Source organism: Hemiscyllium ocellatum, chromosome 22, assembly GCF_020745735.1.
Source record: "Hemiscyllium ocellatum isolate sHemOce1 chromosome 22, sHemOce1.pat.X.cur, whole genome shotgun sequence".
In the NCBI taxonomy this organism is placed as follows: domain Eukaryota; kingdom Metazoa; phylum Chordata; class Chondrichthyes; order Orectolobiformes; family Hemiscylliidae; genus Hemiscyllium; species Hemiscyllium ocellatum.
Genome location: NC_083422.1, coordinates 36,736,162 through 36,761,323, shown reverse-complemented (window position 1 = coordinate 36,761,323; position 25,162 = coordinate 36,736,162). Strand labels below are relative to the sequence as shown.

The window sequence follows — 25,162 nt, the reverse complement described above, 5'->3', positions numbered from 1 at the left end:
ACCCATTCCCCTACATTTTACTCCTGACTAATGCACCTAACAATACAGGCAATTTAACAGGACCAATTCATCTACCCTGCACTTCTTTGAACTGTGGGAGGAAACCGGAGCACCCAGGGCAAACACCAGTGCCTGAGGCAGGAATTGAACCCAGGTCCCAGTGCTGTGAGGCAGCAGTACTTACTACTGAGCCACCATGCTGTCCTGTATTTGGATATAGATATTTTTTAATCACACTGTTCAGAGATGTTATTACCCACCTCTGGAGCAGGTGGGACTTGAACCCAGCTTCCTAATCAGGAGATAGGCAAGTTCCCACTGCATCATGAGCCCTTTTTACATGGATACGTTCCGTCCAAATTGTGATATTTGACGTTAATTCAATTGGTTGAGGTTAAGTGAACTGCAATGAACCATGTGAGGTTTGTGATTGAAAATGGGAGGTCAGGTTGTGATCAGGTTCTGCTGTTATTAACTTGTCACATCTAGACATGTTGGGATTAGAAAGGAAGAAATGAGGATGTCTGTGCACATAACACTCATTTTTCAGAGCTGTATTAAGTAATGCAGCACAAAAGATCGAAGTGTAGTCTCATCAGAACCCTGTCAGATTGCATTGATTCTCAAGAGCTTTGGCAAGTGTCATAAAGAACAAAGATGATTGATTAATGTTTCCTCTTGATTTTCTCTAGCTGTGCAGGAAGCATCACTTTGGTATAAACAAGACTGAGAAGATTACCCAGTCTCCAGATGATTCTAAGTTTTTGCTGAAGACTTTGAGCCAGATTAAGTGCAATGTGGCTGCTCCAATCAAGAAGAAGGTGAGTGTGTGTCTGATTGAAGACTTTGAAGGCATTAACCTGGCACAATACCAGGGTTTCTTTTTAAAAAAAACAATTGGATGAATTCCAGGCAGATTGACACCAGAATATTTGTCAGAAAACTCTTAATAGTGTGGGATTGATCTGGCCTTGTCTGAATAGATTTAATGAATGGTTAGCAAATATATCTTGTATGGTGAAAGATAACAACTACTGTGACAACTTTTAAAAGCTAAATATTTTAACTGGTCTCTCCAATATTCTGAATGTTTCTATTAATCAATAATGTCATTAATATGTGGAACTATTCTACCTTGTTTGTTTAGCAGATTCTCTAATGAAAAGATACCCAAATGATACAAGTTATTATTTGGATGTACTTGGTTTGAAATTGCAGTATCCATTACATTGTATTAAGTGAGGGTGGGTTGGAAATTTAGAAATGGATGTGTATGTGGATTCAAGTTTAGCTCTTTTTAACAGAAGGTGTTGTCACTGTTGAGTTGATTGTCTTCCGCGAATGCTATAATCTTTAATATTGCAGCATTGATTCTGTCCACCAGTGGTGCCAGCAGCCTTGAATTCCTGGCTGCAAGCCCAGCAGTGCAGTTCAGATCAATCTTCGTAGATCTATTTTAAACTGTAACTGGTGCTTCACTTGTCATGTGAATTGCTGAGCTTGGCCGTACTGTCGGAGGGAAAATGCTGAGCAGAGACTGATTACTCCTTGCAGGGAAAGAGCAAAAATTCCAGAGGGATCCATAATTGAGCTCTGCAACCAATTTTTAAAACAAAACAGAGGCAGCAAAACAATTGATCTTCCTGGCCACTGACCTCAGTAAATTGGCCAACTATTTTTTTTTTGCTGTTGCTAGCTTTGTGACATTCTGCTGATAGCACCAGTGTTCAGCAAAATGTACAAGGCCTCTCTTTCTGCACTGCCAGTTGACGAACATTATTAACACAAGCCCTGCAGCGTTGTAACTGCTCTTCTATTTAACTAAAGAATTCAGCAGTTGCAGAAGACTTTCTTTTTAAAAAAAAAGTAAATTATAATTTTAATGTGGAATATTTTAATTGAGCTTGAGTTGTTTCTTGTTTTGAAGAAACTGGAACTGGCTGGAAAGATTAGATGATGTTGAATTGATTCCTTGCTAGGCTTTACATTGGGGGTTGGGGAAAGAGCAAGGTTCCATCTCCTTGACTGGTTGTTGGCTGTGACTCTGGTTGCATGCTTGCCTGTAATTAAAGTCCCACTTCAAGGCTTGAAGAAGAATATTCAACTTAGAGCAAAAGCTACATGATTGAAGGTGCTATCCTCACCTGAAATGTTAAACTGCACCCCTCCCCATCTACTGGTTTGGTTGGGTATTATCGTTTCCACAGCATTTTTTTGAAGGGCCAAGGGGGCGTTATCCTCTGTATCCTGGAAAGCATCTGCCCCTCAAATCTGTATCCGATAAGGTGCATTATCTGGCCGGGATCATGCTCCTGCATGTGGAGGTTTGCTGTATGCAACTAGGCTGTTATGTTTACTACATTACTACAGCAGCCACTGTATTTCATGGGGTGTGCAGTGTTTAAAGACATCTGGTGCTAGTGAAAGTCATTCTGTAAATGTATGTCCGTCCTTTCATTAATTACACAGTGGTGCTCAATTACACAGCTGTGGGTAAACTACAGTGACTAAGTCATTCTTGTACACGAGGTAGCTGAGGGTTTCAAATGAAGCTGAGGCACTCTATTCTTAGAAACAGCAAAGGAGCCTTGAGCAGCCAGCAGAATCTCGTGATGTAAATTTATGGATATGTGATCTGACTTATGAATGTGTTGCTATGACTGCTCCCCAAATACAGAGATGTGAAAATATTTCTCATCGAACCTACCAAACAAGTTATGCAAGTAAATTTTACTTGGAAATCATGTTACTTAGTTTTGAAGGTAATATGAAGTAAAAGACACAGCTAAATTATTTGGTCACTAATTCTCACAGCTTTGAAGTTTTGATTTTTTTTTTCCTGACTACCAAGAGCATGGTTTGTCTTTTGCATTGGGTCTTGCTCCTATTTCTGACACTCAAATGGGTAATTGCATTCATTGGCAAATGTTGAGATCAAGCTTTTGCCATTTGGTAATCGTGTGCATTAACTATTGTCTCTCATGATGCCACAGTACGATGTAGTGATGTCAACATTCTTATTTAGAGTCTGACCAAACCGACACACATTTTATGCACACACTTTCCCGTTTTACTGCTGTTTGAAAAATTGGGCAAGCAGTTTAATTGTGTAAGTGTTGGAGCTGAATATAATTTGGTATCGAATGCACGGGCATGACTGGCTAATTGGAATTCTAGGAACTGGCTCCTGCTGCTTGTGATGCTAATTCCAATGTTCACTTACAGATTTATAGATTCCTCTGAGTCTGGGTTTGCATATATTAATAGCAAAGATTAGAATAAGGGAGCTGGTGTTGGCAATATAGTAGAAGGGGCTGCCTGACCACTATGCTGATAACAAGAAATGTATTAAAACTGCACGTTAATACCTATTGAATGCCTTCTTTGGCAAGGCATCATTTAGCTTTCTTGACCAAGGCTGTGCAGTCTCCTTCTGTTTTAAAAGGCACGTTATTATGATGCATTGATTTATTGGGTGATGAAACCAGATATTTTGAAGGTGTTTGTGTGTGAGACTGAGGGGGTCTCATGCAGTGAGTTCTATAATTTACAGACATTTAAGTTTTATTGTGTAATCTATTTATATTGTTCAGAAAATGATTTGATGCTCTGATTTGTTTTGGTTATTAGCAATTCACAGTTGGCTATCCTGGGAAAATCAATGGACAGATGGAGGTGGTGCTAGATGTCTGTTCCATAACACTAACCTGCTGCTTAATCCAGTTATGATGTTGCTCTTTGAAGGCTTTTACTGCATTCTTTCTTGACAGGGTTCAGAAAAGGTCTACAAGAATGTTGCCAGGGAGAGGTTGAATAGGCTAGGGCGGTTTTCCCTGGAGCGGTAGAGGCTGAGCGGTGACCTTATAGAAGTTTATAAAATCATGAGGGGCATGAATAGGATAAATAGACAGTCTTTTCCCTGAGGTGGGGGAGTCCAGAACTTGAGGACACAGTTTGAGGGTGAAGAGGAGAAAGGTTCAAAAAGGGGCAACCTTTTCATGCAGAGGCTGCCAGAGGATGTGGTGGAGGCTGGTACAATTCCAGCATTTCGAAGATAAATGGAAGGGTATATGAATAGGAAGGGTTTCGAGGGATATAGGCCAAGTGCTGGCAAATGGGATTAGATTTATCTAGGATATCCATTCGGCTTGGACAAGTTGGACCGAAGGGTCTGTTTCTGTGCTGTACAACTCTGACTCATTCAAAGGTTGAAGGCAAGACTGGTGAGACCTGTCATGATTTATTGCCTGACCTGACTTGCCCTTTGAGGTGGTGCTGAGTTATTTTGTCAAACTATTGCAGTATGTAGTGTAGGAGCTCCACAATCCAGTAAGGGAGGAAGTTCTGAAGTGACAGTGAAAGAGCAATGATAGACTGTGTTGGGATAACTTATTTAGGTTAACCTTGAAGAAGGGGTGTCCCATGTGCTTGTTCTCCTTGTTCTTTTAGGTGATAGAGGTTGAAAATTTGGAACATGCTCCTCAAAAGGCCAACTGAACTGACAAAGTATTATTGAAAATTCCAAAAGAGGTACTGGTGACTTGACAGCAACTCTGAAACAAATTCAGGCTTACAAAAGCCATGCAAACCAACATACATCAGCCTGTTACTTGCAGTTAGAAAGACAAACCAATTTAAAACATAGCTGCTTTGTTGAGAAAAGCCTTTTACCTCAAAGCATTTTCACATTTGTTAACCCAAATTTATATAAAAAAAGGCCATAAAACTGTCAAGTTTATTTTTGACTTGGGCCATGTGGCTAATTATCTTCCGAGAAAATGTTTTACAAGTCATAATTAAACATTACATAATTTAATTTCTCAGAATTACTGAATGATAACTCAATTCTGCATTGATGCTGAACATTGTGTAATCGTTGGCAAACCCCAGCTGCAACCTGCACAGAGGGAAGGACATCAATGAAGATGTTGTAGATGGTTGAGCCTGGGATACTACCCTGAAGAACTCATGTAGTGATGTTTTGGTGCTGAGATGATATTGTGGCAGGTATGGTTCGAACAAGTTGAGAATAAGGCCATCCACCTCATTGTGTCTGCTGTAGCATTCAGTGAGATCAGATAGTCCTTGATTACCTTACTGATTAAAAATCTGAATTTCAGCCTTGAATATACTTAACAAGCCAGCCCTGGAAGCCTCTGCAGCAAAGAATTCTGCAGATTCACTAACAACCCAGAAGAAATTTCTCCTCATCTGTTTTAAATGATTGGCCGCGTATTCTGAGATTTTGTCTCTGGATTCTCTCAAGGTGAAAAATCTTCACAATCCATCCTATCAAGTCTTCTAACCATCTTGTATGTTTCAATAATATCACCTCTCATTCTTCTAAATTCTAATGAATGCAGGCTCAACCTCCCCTCAAGGCAGTCTCTCCATAGCTGGTGTCAACTTAGTGTGCCTTGTTTAGATTCCCTGTATTGGTAAGGGACCTAAAACTGTTCACACTTTTCCAGCTGTGATCTGGCTAGTGCCTTGAGTAGTTTTAGCAAAACCTCTTTCCTTTTATATTCCGTTCCCTTTGAAATAAAGGCCCGTATTCCATTTGCCTTCCCTATTTGCTACTGAACTTGGATGCTAATGTTCTGTTATTCATGGATGCAATTCCCAAATCCATCTGCTCTGGCTTTCTGCATTTAATAATAATCAGTAATTCTTTAATTGGGGAAGACATTCAGTAACTTTGATTATTTTGGTTTATGGTTCCCTCATGGGGGGTTGTAACCTTTTTTCACTTCAGAGAATGGAAAGGGGAGCTCATTTAGTCATAAAATTAAGTTTTCAGGAAACACACAGGCCATTGGTCTTGTTTCAATAGAAGTCTGGCTTAACTGGTTAAAATTGTCAAATTAGAATATCTTGTCAGTGATTTTTAAGAGTAAGAATTTGCTACTAAAATAATTTCTGTTAGCTCATTCCTGAAGAAGGGCTTATGCCCGAAACGTCGATTCTCCTGCTCCTCGGATGCTGCCTGGCCTTCTGTGTTTTTCCAGCACCACATTTTTCAACTCTACTAAAATAATTGCCAAATTGGAATGTTGTTAAACAGTTTTATGTACAGGCAGCTACCATGAAATACTGAAGTATGTTGCAGCTTAGACTGCATGGAATAACAGCAAGTGAAATTGAGGTCTAACCTGCATTTTAAAAAAAAATAGAAGGGAAACGTACTGATGTGCAAGTTACTGAAGTTGCTCCTGTAGCTCACTCAAATGAAAACTGCACAAAGCAGGGGAGGCGATGGTTTAATGGTATTATCACTGAATTGTTTATCCTGTTAATGGTCTGGGGACCTGAGTGCGAACCCTACTATGGTCGATGGTGGAATTTGAATGCTCAAGAGTTCTGCAATGAAGAGTCTAATTCTGAAAATTAGACCCATCTGGTTCACTAATGTCCTTTTCAGGAAGGAGACTGCCATCTTTACCTGCTTTGGCCGACGTATAACTCCAGATCCGCAGCAATGTGGTTGACTCTCCACTGCCCTCTGTGTAATTAGAGATGGATGGGTGATCAATGCTGGCCTAGTCAGTGACACTCTCGACCCACGAATGCATTTTTTAAAAAAAGCCTATACTGTGTTTTGTTCTGGAATGGTACAAATGGAAGTATGACTGAAGTAGGTACCAATTAAAATGTGGTGTTTACTCTCCCACTTAAGCCTTGCATTCATCCCTTAAATCTGTTTAACTCAGATGTTTTACATTTGACAGGGTTGTAACCATTTTGCAAGAATAGGGCATTAAGTTAATGATTAGCTGATGTTGTATCGACACAATAAGATGCCGAACTTGTCTAACAACTGTGGACTACTTAATTAACTCAAAGATGCTAAACATTGTAATTGTCAGAAGTACAGCACTGACTTTAAAATCCAGAACCTACTCGATTAAACGGTTAATGCGAGATAATGTGCCTTTAGTTTTGGCGCTGTTAGGAATCTAATTTTTCTGCAGAGATGGAAACACTCCCTCTCATACAGAGCCTGAGAATGAATCTGACTGTGAAAACCAGTTTAAATTGGATGCAAACCCTGGCTTAATAGGATAAATGACATCGTGAAAATGGCTCCCGGACATCCGTTTCATATCCAATTTTGGGATTACCATAAGAATGAATTTTAATCGTGTTTGACTGGACTTCTCTGTTTACATGTTGCTTTCAACGTAAGACAATAGATATGAGTGTTTACCTTGCCTGAGAATGATCCCTATGTCTATGGTTTTAACACAAGACCAGTCTTGTTGATGAGCTCTTAGACGTTGCTTGCTTCTTTTTCTTTGCCCAGTCTAAATACTTAGTCATAGAGATGTGTAGCACAGAAACAGTCGCTGTAGTCCAATTCATCCATGCTGACTAATCTAGTCCCATTTGTCAGCGTTTGGCCCATATTCCTCTAAACCCTTTGTATCCATGTACCCATCCAGATGCCTTTTAAATACTGTAATTGAACTAGCCTACAACACTTCCTCTGGCAGCTCATTGCATACATACACCACCTTCTTCATGAAGAAGTTGTCCCTTGGATCCCTTTTAAATCTTTCTGCTCTCATCTTAAACGCTCTAGCTTTGGATTCCCCATCCCAGGGAAGAGACTTTGGCTATTCACTGTCTGTGCCACTCATGATTTTATAAACCTCTGGGTCACCTCTCTGCCTCTGCTCCAGGGAAAACAGCCCCAGCCTATTCGGCCTCTCCTTATAGCTTGAATCTTCCAACACTGGCAACATCCTTAAGTCTTTTCTGAACCCTTTCAAGTTTCGCAAAAGCTTTCCAATAGGAGGGAGACCAGGATTGAACAGTATTCCAAATGTTGCCTAACTAATGTGCTGTATAGCTGCGAAATGACCTTCCAATTCCTGTACTCAATGCATTGACCAATAAAGACAAGTGTACCGAATGTTACTTTCCTAACCTGTGACTCTACTTTCAAGGAACTAAGAACTTGAACTCCAAGGTCTCTGTTCAGCAACATTCCCCAGGACCTGACCATTAAGTGTATAAGTCCTACCCTGATTTGCCCTACTAAAAAGCAGCACCTCACATTTATCTAAATTAAACTCCATCTGCCACTCCTTGGCCCACATGATCGTGGCCCTATTGTATTTTGAGGGAACCTTCTTAGCTGTCCACTGCACCATCAATTTTGGTGTCATTTACAAAGTTACCATTCAAACCTCTTGTATTCGCATCCAAATCATTTTTTATAAATGATAAAAAAAAACAATGAATCCATGTTTTGAGTAAATTTTCTAATCAATTTGTTCAGAGATGCTATTATACACATATGAAGCAAATGTGACTTGAACGCAGGTCTCCTAGCCCAAAGGTAGGGATGCCCAAGTATTTTTCAAATATAGGAGCTGCTGTAATCAGTAGAAATAATCATAGAATCGTAGTATCCTTCCAGCCCAGAAAGAGGCAATTTGGACTGTTGAATCTGAGAGATCTTCCAAAGAGCATTCGACCCAGAACTAGCGCCCCACCCCCCTCCTATCCCCATAAACTCCACATCCGCATTTAATTTGTCTATCCTCCCAACCTTTACAACTTTGGACTACAGAAAGAAACCAGAGCACTCTGGAGAAAACCCACGTAGACCTGGGGAGTGTGTGCAAAATCCACACAAAGCTGCCCCAAGACTGAAATCAAACCTGGGTCCTTGGTGCTGTGAGGCAGTAATGCTAACCAGTGAACCACCTTGCCAAAGGAATCTAGCCTTAATCAACAATTGATTATTATTTGCTCTTCATGATCACGCAACTGAGGTATCCATAATGACTTAGGCTGGTGACTGCTTTATAATACCAGTGGTTAGCATTTGGAAATTGGTTTAGTATATCACTTTGTGAGGGGCTCTTGTGACCGTGTCCTTACCTCTGAGTCAGGAAGCCTGCAGTCAGGTCCCACCTTCTCCAGGGTGGTGTAACAGCATCTTTGAACACGTCATTAAAAATATAACTCTTGCCTCATGTGATAGTAAAAAATGTCATTGAGAGTCAATAGTATAAGATTGTTTCTTGGCTTGCTAGATTAATAGCCTGTGTGTGTTTCAAAAGGATTCTAAAAAAAACCAAGTTAAGCCACTAAAAATCTAAAACCCACATTTGCTGACATGTTTGTAGATCTGTGTTGCGGATTCACTAGCTTGACACCTCTTTATTATGGCTGCTGCAGCTCCAGGCACACACTCCTACCCTCCTAGGACTCAGCTTGGACTCATGGCTAAGAATGGTAATATTACAGTGAGCAATGGCCTCATGGACCCTAAGGTTACAAACTTTGATTAAATACAGTTCTGTTTGTGGCTGCCAGTGCCTCATGGATAACCAGAGTTGAAGTGCAAGATCTGTTCTCTTTTTGGTGTGGAATTAGCATTGTACCAACACAACTGAGGGTCTTCTCATGGTAAAGCCATAGCCTTTCTCCAACACTCAGCCATTGTCACTACTATGATATTGCCAGAGATACCGTGAATGATAGGTAGATGAGCGCAAGGCCAGGTAGAGTTTACTCTGTTGTAGTTAGTTGCCATCTGTCAGATGTTATATTGGGTTAATGTATCCTTCAGGAGTTGGCCAGCCTGGCCATTCGTAGTGCAGTTTGAACTATTTGTGGTGATGGATAATTGAGTATCTGACCAGATTACCCATGATTAGATTAGATTAGATTCCCTACAGTTTGGAAACAGGCCCTTCGGCCCGATCAGTCCACACCAACCCTCTGAAGAATAACCCACCCAGACCCATTTCCCTCTGACTAATGCACCTAACGCTATGGGCAATTTAGCGTGGCCAATTCACCTGACCTGCACTGTGGGAGGAAACTGGAGCGCCCGGAGGAAACCCATGCAGACACGGGGAGCATATGCAATCTCCACACAGACAGTCGCCTGAGGCTGGAATCAAACCTGCGGCGCTGGTGCTATGAGGCAGCAGTGATAACCACTGAGCCACTATGCCACCCTAATACCTCAGTACTACTTTTATTGGGCACTCACGTCTTTACCATTAACCCTTAAGCAACCTGTTTCACATTGTTTGCCACCTCTCAGGGCAATAATGTTTCAATTGGTTAGAGATTAGGGAAGTTCAGGGTTGTGTAGACTTCAGCCATGTTGAACTAGAGTTGAAATTGACCTTGGCTCCGATTGAGGAGGTCAATTAACTGGAAGTTCTTGCTGATAGAGGAGGTAGATATCAGGGATGGACAAAATGGGGACCTGCTTGAAAACTCCCTCTTGGGTTTTGACATGCCACACTTGGTTGAATAACACATGATTATGAGCAAATGAGATGAAGTCTGAGGTTGTTTGAAGCATCAAACACTAGGCCCCATCCATTAGTCATTCCCTTGGGAAGATGGGAGGAAATTGTTCAGGAAAGAGATGGAGTGATTTTAAGTTTACTCCAAATCTTGGAGATGGAACCATCTGTTACTGGAGAAAATTGTTAAACTTAAGGTCGTACTGAAACTGGTTAACAGTGTGTGAATTCAGGGCACAAAACTGCATTAATTTGATGTAGGTTCCAGCCTTTTGCTAGAGATCAGAATGACTGTCAGTGAGTCATTTTCAAAGCCTCCATCAGGTGATTTTTCATGATTGTGTCAGAGAAGGGGCTATATATATTGTTCCTTGCTGCTACTGCTGACACTGTATGAAGGTGTGCAGTTTCTCAGCATTGATTTCTCAGCTTGACAGGTAATGCAGAAAAATTGTTTTTTTTTGCTTTGTCTGCAGAGCTAATCCTTGGAGGAATAAAACCTCTGGTTCCTGACAGTCTGATGGAGCAGCAAGCTTTGCAGCAGGATGTAGCTATTCACTTATAGCAAACAGCCTTTGACTGTGGCATCAACTTTACTTTCCTGCTGCCTGTGATTCACTTGTTTGTCAAGAATGTATGTGTCTCTGCGTTGAATGTATTCAATGAAACCCACCTTGACCTCTCTGGAAAAGTGTTTCCAAGTATGAAGATGTGGTGGTGGTGGGGTGGGGGGTAGAAATTGTGATTCTTTGAAAGGGCCAGAGTTTCAAGAGTGGAGTAAGAATTGAAATGTTGACCATTGTTGGCTGCGGTTGATGGAGACCACTAGGGGATTATCTTCTACTTCATTGCATCATATTCTGCTCGGAGGCATTTAGTAGGAAAGGGAGAAAATGTCAAGTCATTAATCCAATTTAGGAGGCAGATCTAAATCTTTTAGTAAAGGAAATTCTTGAGCATTGCAAAAGGGCATTTTGTTGAAGCTTTTTGACATGCATTGAAGAGAATTCAGAAGAATACCAATTCAAGGGGGAAACTACAATTATTTTGCACTGGAGGAGAGTGCTGATTGGTTGACACTAGTGAATAGTTGACTGTTAATACTGCCAGGCTTGGTTTTAAATTTTAAATCTCGCAGATCGATTAGTCAGGGTATTGCCCTGAGAAAAGAGCCAGGGTATGAATGATATGAGCCTTACATGTGTGGTGGGCACATGATTGGATAAGATTCTTACCACTAGCATTTATTCCCATTTGGGAAATCTGGGCGTATTAGTGACAGGCAGCCTGACTTTGTACAGGGAAGGTCATGTCTCTCAACCTTTGGTTGAGATTTTTGAGGAACTGACAAAAATGAGTGAGGCCAGGGTAGTAGATGTCTGTATGGACTCTGGTAAGGTCTGACTGCAGGTTTATACAAAAGATGAAGTCACATGGGATCTGTGGTTAGCTGATAAGATGGATACTGAACTGGCTCTGTTGTAGAATTCACCAGTAGTAGTGGAAGGGTGCTTTTCTGACTGGAGATTATTTTAGATTAGATTCCCTACAGTGTGGAAACAGGCCCTTTGGCCCAACCAGTCCATACCATCCCTCCGAAGGGTAACCCACCCAGACCCATTTCCCTCTGACTAATGCACCTAACACTATGGGCCATTTAGCGTGGCCAATTCACCTGACCTGCACAACTTTGTATTGTGAGCAGAAACCGGAGCACCTGGAGAAAACCCATGCAAACACAAGGAGAATGCGCAAACTCCACACTGATAGTCGCCAGAGGCTGGTATTGAACCTGGCACCCTGGAGCTGTGAGGCAGCGTGCTAACCACTGAGCCACCATACCACCCCACATCTGTGACCAGTGGTGTTGTGCAGGGATCGGTGCTGGGACCCTTGTTGTTTCCTAATGTATTTTCAAATGATTTGGAGGAGAATGTGAGTGACCTGATTATGAAGTTTGTGGATGACAAAGATTGGGGGAACTGCGGGATGAGAAGAGGGTTGTCAGAGGGTACAGCAGAATATAAATTGGCTGGAGACAGGGTGGAGAAATGGCATATGACTTTTAATCAGAAAAATTGTACAGCATGGAAACAGATCTTTCGATCCAACCTATCCGTGCCGACCAGATATCCCAACCCAATCTAGTCCCACCTGCCAGCACCTGGCCCATATCCCTCCAAACCCTTCCTATTCATATGCCCATCCAAATGCTTCTTCAATGTTGCAATTGTATCAGCCTCCACCACTTTTGGAAGATCTGATGTGGAGGGAAGTATATAGTTAATGGCAGAACCCTGAGTAACATGAACTGAGAGGGATCGAGATGTACAGATCCCTGAAAGTGGCAACACAAATGGTTAAGCTGGTGAAGAAAACCTATCGCGTGCTTGTCTTCATCAGTCAGAGCCTCACTTCTAAAAATTGGCAAGCCATGTTGCAACCATACAGAAATTTAGTTCGGCCAAATTTGGAATGTTGTGTACAGTTCTGGTCATCGTGCTCAGAGAAGGATGTGAAGGTTTTGGAGAAGGTACATAAATGGTTTACCACGATGTTGTCAAGTTTGGAAATTTTAGCTGAGGAGAGATAGGCTAAACTTTGTTTTCACTTAAATGTCAAAGGGTCAGAGGTGAAATGATAAAAGTTCACAAAGTCGAGAGGCATGGATAGAATGGTTAGTCTGAGCCTTTTTCCCAGGATAGAAATTTTAGTTAATAGAGGATATAAGTTTAATGTGAAAGATGTAAGTTCCAAGGCAATGTGAGACACAAGTTCTTTGTTACACAGTGGGTGGTGAGTGCCTGGAATGCACCATCATAGGAGGTGGTGAAGGCAGATACATGTTTAAGAAGCCATCTTGACAGAGATGAATAGGCAGCGAATAGAGAGATACACACTGCATAGAGGCAAATGATTTCTTGTTTAGAAACGTATGGTGTTGGCACAGACTGGGTGGGTTGAAAGGCCTGTTCCTGTGCTGTACTGTTCTTTGTCCTTGTCCCCAGTGATGCTTTGCTCAAACTGAACTGAACTCCTACCTGAGGATTCAGCAGATGAGTTGTCAATGTGAATCATCACCAATAGTGCCAAGACAAAGAGTGTTATGCAAAATATATTTGGCTTGTTAACACCGGATGCACTGAAATTGTGCCACAACAGATGGGCTAATGTGCTGAGCAGTGGCTAGTTGAAGTTTAATTTAGATAAATGTGAGCTGTTGGATTTTAGTATGACAAACCAGGACACACACAATTAACGGTAGGGCTCTGGGGAGTGTTACTCAACAGAGACCTCAGGGTGCAGTTGCATAGTTCCTTGAAAGTGAGGTTGCAGGTACACAGTGGTGTACTTGCCTTTATTGGTCATTGCATAGAGTAAAGGAGTTGGGATGTCACGTTCTGTATAGACGCAACATTGGTGAGGCCAGTTTTAGAATACTGTGTACAATTCTGATCTCCCTTCCTATAGGAAAGATGTTGTTAAACTTGAGAGAAGATTTATGGGGATGTTACCGCAATTTAAGCTACAGGGAGAGGCTGAATAGGGTGGGGCTTTTTTCCCTGGAGCTTTGGAGGCTGAGGGGTAATCATGAGGGGCATGAATAGGGTGATTGGCCGTAGTCGTCTTTTCTAGGGTGGTGGCAGTCCAAAACTAGAAGGCATAGGTTTAAGGCGAGGAGAAAGATGTAAAAAGAACCTGAGGGGTAACACTTTTTTGTTTTCATGTAGAGGATGGTGCATGTATGAACGAGCTGTCAGAGGAAGTGGTGGAGGCTGGTACAGTTATAACACTTAGAAGGCATCTGGGTGCATACATGAATAGGAAGGGTTTAGAGGGACGTGGGCCGGATATTGGCAAACGGGACTCGGACAGACTGGGATGTGTGGTTGGCACAGACCAGTTGGACTGCAGGGTTTGTTTCCACGCTGTATGACTCTCTAACTATTCAGTAAGATGGATAAAAGAGTTCGCATCAGTGTAGAATGCAACATACCTTGGGCAGCTCCTTGTTTTCTGTCTATCGATTTCCCACTCACCTGCTTGTGGTTGTATGTGTTGCAGGCCAAGGAACACAAGGAAAAGGAGCGATTGGAACGAAGACTGTTGGAGGAATTAATCAAGATGTTTGTGGACTCTGATTCATTCTATTATAGCCTGACTTATGACCTTACAAATTCAGTACAGAGACTGAGCACCTCTGATAAAGGGGAATCGTTATGGAAAAGGGTAAGACTTTATACAGTACGAATTGTCCACCAGTGTTAGGAGAGTGCTGTTAAAGAGGATAGCATAAACTGCACTCTGTCATCTGACACCTGCAGTGCATGTTCTTTCAGCCATCTTGTCCATTTTGTGATAACGTCTTATCAGTGACCTGATGAGCCCGAGAGGAGAGGGTTTCTGTTTTAACAAGCTCCAGGTTTGCTTGTTACTGCAGTCTGCCTGTTAATTCTCTCGGGTCACGTAAAAACAGACAACCAGCACGAGAAAGAAAGACTGCCTGCTTCTTGCAATGTGTGAATATCTAGTATATGTACAAATCTGTGTCTGCAACTTGGGTTGTGCCTTCTGGAGGCTAAAGTGGGGTAAGGCTCAAAGACAAGTATTGAAATTAAGTATAGCATAAAATGTTGGTTGGGTTTGATTGCTTGCTGCCATACCAATTGCCTCATTGGTCTGGCTTCGCACACCAGTGAAACCTTTTTGCTGGCATCAAAGTATTCAATAGTTGCTGTTTGGTATATATACTTTTAACTGGATCGCATGCACTAGCATTGCCTTCCTCATCGCCACCCAACTCTACCTTCATGAGCCATCAATAAACTGAGCTCTTTGAATTGGTGTCTATTTGCATGCCACTTCAGAAATGCTTGGGGTATTTTTCAAAGTTCAAGTGTTACTTAAATCATTTTTTTTTTCTTTGTACTCATCACTTGAATTTATTGTTATGTTGTATAACAACTGTTCAGTTGGACAAACTGGCCCCAACTGTACACACCCAGAAGCATGATAATTCAGATGGAATATTAGAAAGAGGGTTTCTGATCTCAAATGGAGGGTACTGAAAACTATAATTTGAAACAATGGTCACGCACTGCTACATTGACAACATGTCTCTTCTTTTGCACAGGTTGACGATAGATTTTTTTGGAATAAGCACATGATTGATGACGTGATCAAATTAGAAGTAAGTAGATGTACTATTCTCTTGAAAACAAAACAAGATCCATTTAAATGGATGTGTACATCCTCAACCTTTACTAGCCCCAGGTCCCTTCATTGTTTTCTGTGGTTTGAATTTGAACCAGCCTGAGTTAGGCCTTGTGCACACCCAGGGAGGTAATTATTCTTTTGACTTCAGAGGATTTTATGTACGTGGTCTTTTGATAATTATCCCAATAATTATGGAGACAACCATGTTATTCATCTGATGTCAAGTCAATAGTAAATCATTCACAGGCCATAGGGCTTTTTCAGTCTGTCTGAGACAATGGGATATGCAAGTGAACTTGCTGCTTTCCTGGCCCTGAACTTTGAGCATTTGCAGATTGTGATGAATAGTTTTTAGTTAAATTTAATCAGTGATCCATTGGGATTATTGATTTGAAGAAATGTGCTGTAGTTAGGGCAGTGCTGGTGTTTATTTGTGGCTGTAAGCAAATTCTGGATTAAGAGAGCATGTTTAGCAACAGGAGCAGGAAGATTTCATCCTTTGAGCTTCCTCTGTTGTTACTTTTCACCCATATTGCCTAATGTCCATGATTGACAAAAATGAACATCAAAATGAGCATCAGGTACCATTTAATGGATGTGTTCTAAATCTTCACTACTGCATAATGGTGTTTGCTAATTTTGAATTTGAAAAGTCTCACTAATTTTTTTAGGTATGTGGGTTGTAGTGTTGTGCCTCACGGGAGTAGCACAATGGAAATCAAACCTTGCTGTTCCATCACACAAATTAAAGATTTTCTAGAAGTCCACAAAGAAATACATGTAAATTCTCACTATATTTGCAGGCCAGTTGATTACAATTAGAGTTAAAACTCTAAACCCCATATAAAATATCCCTTACACATATCTGATTATTTATGTCTATCAAAGTCATAGAGATGTACAGCATGGAAACAGACCCTTCGGTCCAACCCGTCCATACCGACCAGATATCCCAACTCAATCTAGTCCCGCCTGCCAGCGCCCGGCCCATATCCCTCCAAACCCTTCCTGTTTATATACTCATCCAAATGCCTCTTAAATGTTGCAATTGCCACTTCCTCTGGCAGCTCATTCCATACACGTACCACCCTCTGTGTGAAAAAGTTGCCCCTTAGGTCTCTTTTATGTCTTTCCCCCCTCACCCTAAACCTATGCCCTCTAGTTCTGGACTCCCTGACCCCAGGGAAAAGATTTTGTCTATTTACCCTATTCATGCTCCTCATAATGTTGTAAACCTCTATAAGGTCACCCCTCAGCCTCCGACACTCCAGGGAAAACAGCCCCTGCCTGTTCACCCTCTCCCTGTAGCTCAGATCCTCCAATGCTGGAAACATCCTTGTAAATATTTTCTGAACCCTTTCAAGTTTCACAACATCTTTCCGATAGGAAGGAGACCAGAAATGCACGCAATATTCCAACAGTGGCCTAACTAATGTCCTGTACAGCCGCAGCATGACCTCCCAACTCCTGTACTCAATACTCTGACCAATAAAGGAAAGCATACCAAATGCTGCCTTCACTATCCTATCGACTTGCGACTCCATTTTCAAGGAGCTATGAACCTGCACTTCAAGGTCTCTGTTCAACAACACTCCCTAGGATCTTACCATTAAGTGTATAAGTCCTGCTAAGATTTGCTTTCCCAAAATGCAGCACCTCTCATTTATCTGAATTAAATTCCATCTGCCACTTCTCAGCTCATTAGCTCATCTGGTCCAGATCCTGCTGTAATCTGAGGTAACCCTCTTCGCTGTCCACTACACCTCCAATTTTGGTGTCATCTGCAAACTTACTAACTATACCTCTAATGCTCACATCCAAACCATTTATGTAAATGCCAAAAAGTAGAGAACTCAGCACCGATCCTTGTGGCACTCCACTGGTCACAGGCCTCCAGTCTGAAAATCAACCCTCCACCACCATCCTCTGTCTTCTATCTTTGAGCCAGTTGTGTATCCCAATGGCTAGTTCTCCCTGTATTCCATGAGATCTAACCTTGCTAATCAGTCTCCCATGGGGAACCTTGTCAAATACCTTACTGAAGTCCATATAGATCACATCTTCTGCTCTGCCCTCCTCAATCATCTTGTTACTACTTCATAAAACTCAATCAAGTTTGTGAGACATGATTTCCCACGTACAAAACCATGTTGACTATTCCTAATCAGTCCTTGCCTTTCCAAATAAATGTACATCCTGTCCCTCAGGATTCCCTTCAACAACTTGCCCACGACCGAGGTCAGGCTCACCGGTCTATAGTTCCCTGGCTTGTCTTTACTGCCCTTAAAAAGTGGCACCACATTTGCCAACCTCCAGTCTTCCGGCATCTCACCTGTGACTATCGATGATACAAATATCTCAGCAAGAGGCCCAACAATCACCTCTCTAGCTTCCCACAGAGTTCTCGGGTACACCTGATCAGGTCCTGGGGATTTATCCACCTTTTAACCGTTTCAAGACATCCAGCACTTCATCTTCTGTAATCTGGACATTTTGCAAGATGTCGCCATCTATTTCCTTAGTCTTCCATATCCTTTTCCATAGTAAATACTGATGCAAAATATTCAGTTAGTATCTCCCCCATTTTCTGTGGCTCCACACAAAGGCCGCCTTGCTGATCTTTTGAGGGGCCTTATTTTCTCCCTAGTTGCCCTTTTGTCCTTAATATATTTGTAAAAACCTTTTGGATTCTCCTTAATTCTATTTGCCAAAGCTATCCCATGTCCCCGTTTTGTCCTCCTGATTTCCCTCTTAAGTATACTCCTACTTTCTTTATACTCTTCCGAGGATTCACTCTATCTATCCTGTCTATACCTGACATATGCTTCCTTTTTTTCCTTAACCAAACTCTCAATTTCTTTAGTCATCCAGCATTCCCTATACACACCAGCCTTCCCTTTCACCCTGACAGGAATATACTTTTTCAGGATTCTTGTTATCTCATTTCTGAAGGCTTCCAATTTTCTAGCTGTTCCTTTACCTGCCTCCAATCAGCTTTCAAAAGTTCTTGCCTAATACCGTCAAAATTGACCTTTCTCCAGTTTAGAACTTCAACTTTTAGATCTGGTCTATCCTTTTCCATCACTATTTTAAAGCGAATAGAATTATGGTCACTGGCCCCAAAGTGCTCCCCCACTGACACCTCCATCACCTGTCCTGCCTTATTTCCCAAGAGTAGGTCAAGTTTTGCACTTTCTATAGTAGGTACATCCACATACCGAATCAGAAAATTGTCTTGTACACACTTAAATTCCTCTCCATCTAAACCTTTAACACTATGGCAGTACCATGGCACTTTAGAAAGTGAAAATCCCCTACCATAACTACCCTTTTTATTCTTACAGATAGCTGAGATCTCCTTACAGGTTTGTTTCTCAATTTCCCTCCGATTATTGGGGGGTCGAAAATACAATCCCAACAATGTGATCATCCCTTTCTTATTTCTCAGTTCGACCCAAATAACTTCCCTGGATGTATTTCTGGGAATATTCTCTCTCAGCACAGCTGTAATGCTATCCCTTATCAAAAATGCCACTCTCCCTCCTCACTTGCCTCCCTTTCTATATTTCCTGTTGATTTTATATCCTGGAACATTTAAGCTGCCAGTCTTGTCCATCCCTGAGCCATGTTTCTGTAATTGCTGATATCCCAGTCCCATGTTCCTAACCATGCCCTGAGTTCATCTACCTTCCCTGTTAGGCCTCTTGTGTTGGAATAAATGCAGTTTAATTTATTAGTCCTACCTTGTCCCTGCCTGCCCTGACTGTTTGACTCACTTCTGTTCTTAGTTGTACTGTCACAGATCAATCTCTTTCCTCACTATCTCCCTGGGTCCCCCACCTTACTAGTTTAAATCCTCCCAAGCAGTTATGGCAAATTTCCCTGCCAATACATTAGTCCCCTTCTAATTTAGATGCCATCCGTCCTTCTTGCTCAGGTCACTTCTACCCCAAAAGAGATTCCAATGATCCAAAAATGTGAATCCTTCTCCCATACACCAGCTCCTCAGCCATGCATTCATCTGCTCTATCCTCCTATTCTTCCCTCACGAGCTTGTAGCACTGGGAGTAATCCAGATATTACTACCCTTGAGTACCTCCTTTTTAAATTTCTGCCTAACTCTCTGTAATCTCCCTTCGGAGTCTCAACTTTTCCCTTCCAATGTTGTTGGTTCCAATGTGAATGATGACCTCCTGCTGGCCCCTCTCAGAGACATCCTTGATCCTGGCACCAAGGAAACAACACACCATTCTGCTATTTCTCTGCTGGTCACAGAAACATCTGTCTGTACCTCTGACTACAGAATCCCTTAACACAATTGATCTCTTGGAACCGACGTACCCCTCGTTGCATTAGAGCCAGTCTCAATACCAGTAACTTGGCTGATCGTGCTACGTTTCCCTGAGAATCTATCACCCCCTACATTTTCCAAAACAGCATACCTGTTTGAAATGAGTATATCCACAAAAGACTTCTGCACTAGCTACCTACCTCTCTTACCCTTCCTGGAGTTAACCCATCTATGTGACTGTGTATCTGAGACTCCCCCCCCCCCCCCCCCCCCCCCCTTCCTATAACTGCCATCCATCACATGCTGTTGCAAATTCCTCATTGCTTCTATCTGTCTTTTCAACCGATCCACTTGATCTGATAAGATTCACATGGATTGGGAGAGCTGTTCAATGGTTCTTGTCTACAGGGTTCACTGAGATGGTCCTTTTGGCTTTCAGGACCTATCACTCCTCAATCCATCTTCTCCAGGTTACTTTACTTCACTTGTAGGCTGCACAGGGTGACTGGTTCACTTCTTTGAAATCATAGAGTCATAGAGATACACAGCACAGAAAACAGACCCTTCGGTCCAACCCATCCATGCCGACCAGATATGCCAATCTAGTCCCACCTGCCAGCATCCGGCCCATATCCCTCCAAATCCTTCCTATTCATATACCCATCCAGATCTCTCCTCAATGTTGCAATTGTACTACCCTCCACCATTTCGATAAAACCTACAATTTGCAGCAACTAATGAGGGAAAATAAACTGCCTTTCTTCAGGCCTGAGGGTTTTTTAAGGCAGAGTTGAGGTTAGCTCCTCTTTAGTGAGGGTGGGGGGTGTTGGGGATTTAACTTGATGAACTTCCTCATCCCTGCAGTATTTCCCATTGCATGCACCTTGAGTTACTAAAATAGCTTTTGTAGGCTAGCTAACGAAGTAACTCTACCTGTTTGTTCTTATTTGTAAAGCTAAAATGAAGTTGCTGTCACAAATTATCTTGCTCCCTTCTCTAGTTTAGGATTACTTAAGTTCAGTACAAGGTCACTATTTTCCAAAGTTTTGCCTGTCCCCTGTCAACTGGCTTTTGGATAAAAGGATTTGTTAATGGTTCTGTCTCCAGCTTCCTCATATATTACAGGATAGAAATGTAAAATCTGCAATGTATGAAAAAAATAACTGATTTACATATGCTGACCTGAGAATTAGTTGTTTCCCAAGTGATTTGCCTCCTACACCAACTACTTGGCTGTGTATTTTGGCAATCTGTTCCATGTTACAATATAAATTACAGCAAGATTATTACATGCATTATGTGAAAGGTAGGTTTGCAAGGGGTAGGTAGGCCAACATCTGAAGAAAGCTGTCTTTTTTTTTATATAGATATTTTCATTAGAAATTTAACATTTTTACAAGTTTACAAAAATAAACAAAACTCTCAAGTACAAACATTGATTATACAATTAAATCTTAAATAAATAACCAGAATTTAACAAAAGAAAAATACCGAGAAAGGAAAAAAAAACAAAACTCAGCTAACTACTAATCTAACCTACAACTAACCAGAGTGTATAATTAAGTCTCTTACATTATTCAAATAAGAGAAAGGAAAAAATAACAACAGATAACACAGAAATTGGATAGTGAGATACATGCTCGGAATGTGTTCACATCAAATGTGACAAAACCCGTATTCATGCGAGATTCCTCTCCCAAGGGGCCCCGGACCAGCCAGGTTCGCAATCTCCATTAAATAAAAGGCCTTACTAGGATCGCCAAAATATCTGTAATTATATAATTCAAGAAGGACTGCCATATTTTATGAAATAATTTGGTCTTTCGGTGCACCACATTTGTAAGGAAGTCAAGGGGAATTCATTCCATGATTAATCTGGGCCAATTTGGAAGTCCGGGGGGGGCCCTCAGCCACCCAGTTTACCAAAATATTTTTCCTTGGACAGAAAGAGAATAGAAAATAATCTCTTCCCGTGCATATCCAGGAGGATAAATTCGAAAAGCCCAAAAGGAGAGATACAGGGTCCACTTTAATTTCCGTTCCTAAAATTTCTGTCAGGGTACTTGCTACTTTAGTCCAGTATCTATGCCTACAGACCTGTCATAAGATCCAATGTACAAGATTGCCTACCTCTATTTTACATTTGGGACACATTGGAGATGCTCCTGCCTTAAATTTTGCCAATCGATCCGGTGCGATATGGGCCCTATGAAGTATCTTCAGCTGGATAGTCTGAATTCTGTTGCAGATGGTGATTCTTCTGGCGTTTTCCCAAATATCATTCCACATTTCTATAGAGATTTCTAGTCCCAAATCCTGCTCCCATGTTTTAAGCAGATTGTCCATATCTCCCGATACTTCATGTAGTAAATGATAAATAGTGCTGACGGAAGATACCCCCTTTGGTCGTAGTACTCTACATTCTCTGATTTATAAAGATTATCTAATAATGTAGTCTTCTTCTGTATATAATCTTGAATTTGGAAGTATCAAAAGAGGTCTCCATTAGGTAATCAGAATTTCTGACGCAGCTGTTCAAAAGACATCAGGGCCCCTTCTTTAAATAGGTCCCCTAGACATGAGATACCCGTGGATCTCCAGAGTTTAAAAGTGGCATCTGTGAGCCCCGGTTGAAATCCCCATGCTCCCACTGTCGGAGCATAGGGGGATGTTTTATGTGAGTTGCCCTCGTTTTGCCGCATTATATTCCAAGCTTTAATTGTGTTTAGTATTATAGGGTTTTTACAGTGATCCGTAATAATTTTCCTCTTGTCTGAAAATAAAAGGTTAATAAGTGGGCATTTTACTTGAGAAGCCTCGATGTCCAGCCAGATTGATTGCGGGTCAGACAAGACCCAATCAGCTATGTAACTTAATAGGGAACTTCCCAGATTTTAGGAAATATCAGTTAAGTCCCCTTGCCTGTGGAAGCTGTAGCTTCTTCAGCTTAATGAGGGGCCATCTATGATTCCAGATAAAGGAACCCAACCAGCCATATAATTTACGTAGTGTCAGCCTCGGCAGCATCACTGGAAACATTCTCATAGGGTATAGGAGACGGGGCAGGACATTCATTTTAATTAGTGCTATTCTACCCAGCCAGGAAATTGGAAGGTCTCCCCATCACTGGAGGTCCTGCCTTATCCTTTCCAGTAAATGCCCAAAGTTAGCCTTGTATAACTGACCAAATACTGGGGCAATAAAAATGTCTAAATATAAGGAACCCTCCAGGGACCACCAAAAGGGAAAGTGGGACCTGTCCACTAAGTGGGGTATCATAGCAAGGCCACCCATTAACATAGCCTCCAATTCTGAGAAATTAGTTTTATAGCCTGAGAATGCACTAAATGTATTAATAACTTGGATTAAGCGAGGCACAGACATCAGAGGATTACTGAGGAATAGAAGAACATCATCTGCATAAAGGGTAATTTTATGTTTACCTGTACCAATCCCTGGGATCAGTCTGTATAGCTTCTGCTAGCCGTTCAATTATTAGCGTAAATAACAATGGCGAGAGAGGATATCCCTGATGGCAGCCCCTATCCACACTGAAGCTATCCGAGCCTAATCCATTGGTAACCACAACTGCTTTGGGATCACTATACAATGTTGAGACCCATTTGGTAAACACCTTTCCAATGTGTAAAACCAATATGATCATTCAACCCTATTGAATGCCTTTTCCGTGTCTAATGAGGCTACTACTCCTGGTATCTTTCCCTAATAGCAGGCTTGAATCATATTCAAAACCCTTCTAATATTATTGGATGATCTACGGCCCTTAATAAACCCCGTCTGATCCTCCTTTGATATGTGGCAATACTTTTTCTAGTCTCAATGTTAACGTTTAGAAAGGATTTTAAAATCTACATTTAGCAAGGATATTGGTCTGTATGACGCGCAATCTTCTGGATGCTTTCCTTTTTAAGGGTAAGAGAGATATTTGCCTCTTTCAACGAAGGTGGGAGACAGCCCTGATTGTATGTGTAGTTATACGTGTCCATAAGTGGACCAGCCAATATTCTTGTAAATTCTTTGGAGAATTCAGCTTGAAAGCCATCTGGGCCAGGTGCCTTACCTCTCTGAAGTTGCTTGATTGCGTCAAGAATTTCTTGGACTGTTAGGGAAGCATTTAAGACTGATACCTGTTCCGGAATTAGGTCCGGAAAGGTCAAATTTTTAAAAAAGTGATTGCATCCTCCTAGTCCCCTCTTCACAATCCTCCGATTTATATAAATCAGAATAAAATTTTCTAAAGATTGAATTAATCCTTTTATGATCATGAGTCAAAATACCTGTACTTTCCTTGATATACGTGATAGTTTGAGGGGCCTTTTTCTTCTTTGCAAGAAATGCTAAGTATCTACCCAGTTTGTCGCCAAATTCATATAACCTTTGTTTTGCAAATAATATTTCCCTCTTAGCTGTTTGGGTAAGCGTGGTGTTTAGAGCTGTCCTAAGGGTCGTAATCCTTTGCAATTTGATAATAGAAGGTCTATCAGCGTATGCTGTTTTAGCTGTTTTTAAGTGAGCTTTGAGCAGATGCTGTTGTTCTCCCTTTAGTTTTTTCTGGGTCGCTGAGTATGTGATGATCAAACCTCGCGCATAAGCTTTGATGGTCTCCCACATCATTGATGGGTTGCTAGCCGTACCTAAATTTCTAAAAAAAAAAGTTTTAAATTCTTGAGAGAAGTACTTTACAAATTTACTATCTTTCATCAGGAAGGGGTCCATACTCCAATGCCGAGGGGATGTCCCATTGTTCCTCGCCTTGATATCCATATATACAGCAGTGTGATCGGAAATTGCTATACTGCCTATTTTACAGGATGAAATACGATTTTAAAAAATCGAGGGGGCAAAAAAACATATCAATTCTGGTATGATATTTATGTGGATTGGAGTAAAAAGAAAAATCTCTGCTCTGCGGTTGAAGACATCTCCATACTTCTTCTTATCCTAATTCTTTGTTCCAATTGTCTAGATCTGGGAGGTACTCCTGCAGTACTCTTGGGAATCGTATCTATTTCCGGATCCATAATACGATTAAAGTCTCTCCCTATAATTGTATGACGGGCACCGAGAGCCATCAATTTTGAGAAGGCTTCCATTATAAATTTAAAAGGATGTGCTGGGGGGCAATACATATTTAAAATCCCATATTCCTCTCCCTTTTATAAGGGCTTTAATCAGAATATATCGTCCAGATTTGTCTTTTATCTGATTTAGGATTTTGAGGGGGAAATTCTTCCGAATAAGAATAACCACTCCCCTGCTTTTTGAGCTAAAAGAAGAAAAAAAGGCCTGATCAAATCCACCCTGTCGTAATTTCAAGTGTTCTTTATCCAACACGTGTGTCTCCTGTAGGAGA

General features: G+C 41.3%; 1 protein-coding gene across 2 annotated transcripts in view; it reads left to right on the top strand.

Annotated features, from left to right (window-relative positions):
* The window catches only part of inpp5f (inositol polyphosphate-5-phosphatase F), a 209,877-nt gene that overhangs the window by 127,391 nt on the left and 57,324 nt on the right, over positions 1-25,162 (top strand). For both annotated transcript variants that reach the window (XM_060842076.1, XM_060842078.1), the window contains exons 4-6: positions 693-821; positions 14,346-14,510; positions 15,415-15,471. In XM_060842076.1, the coding sequence (XP_060698059.1) occupies positions 693-821; positions 14,346-14,510; positions 15,415-15,471 (351 nt within the window). The remainder of the gene's footprint in view (positions 1-692; positions 822-14,345; positions 14,511-15,414; positions 15,472-25,162) is intronic.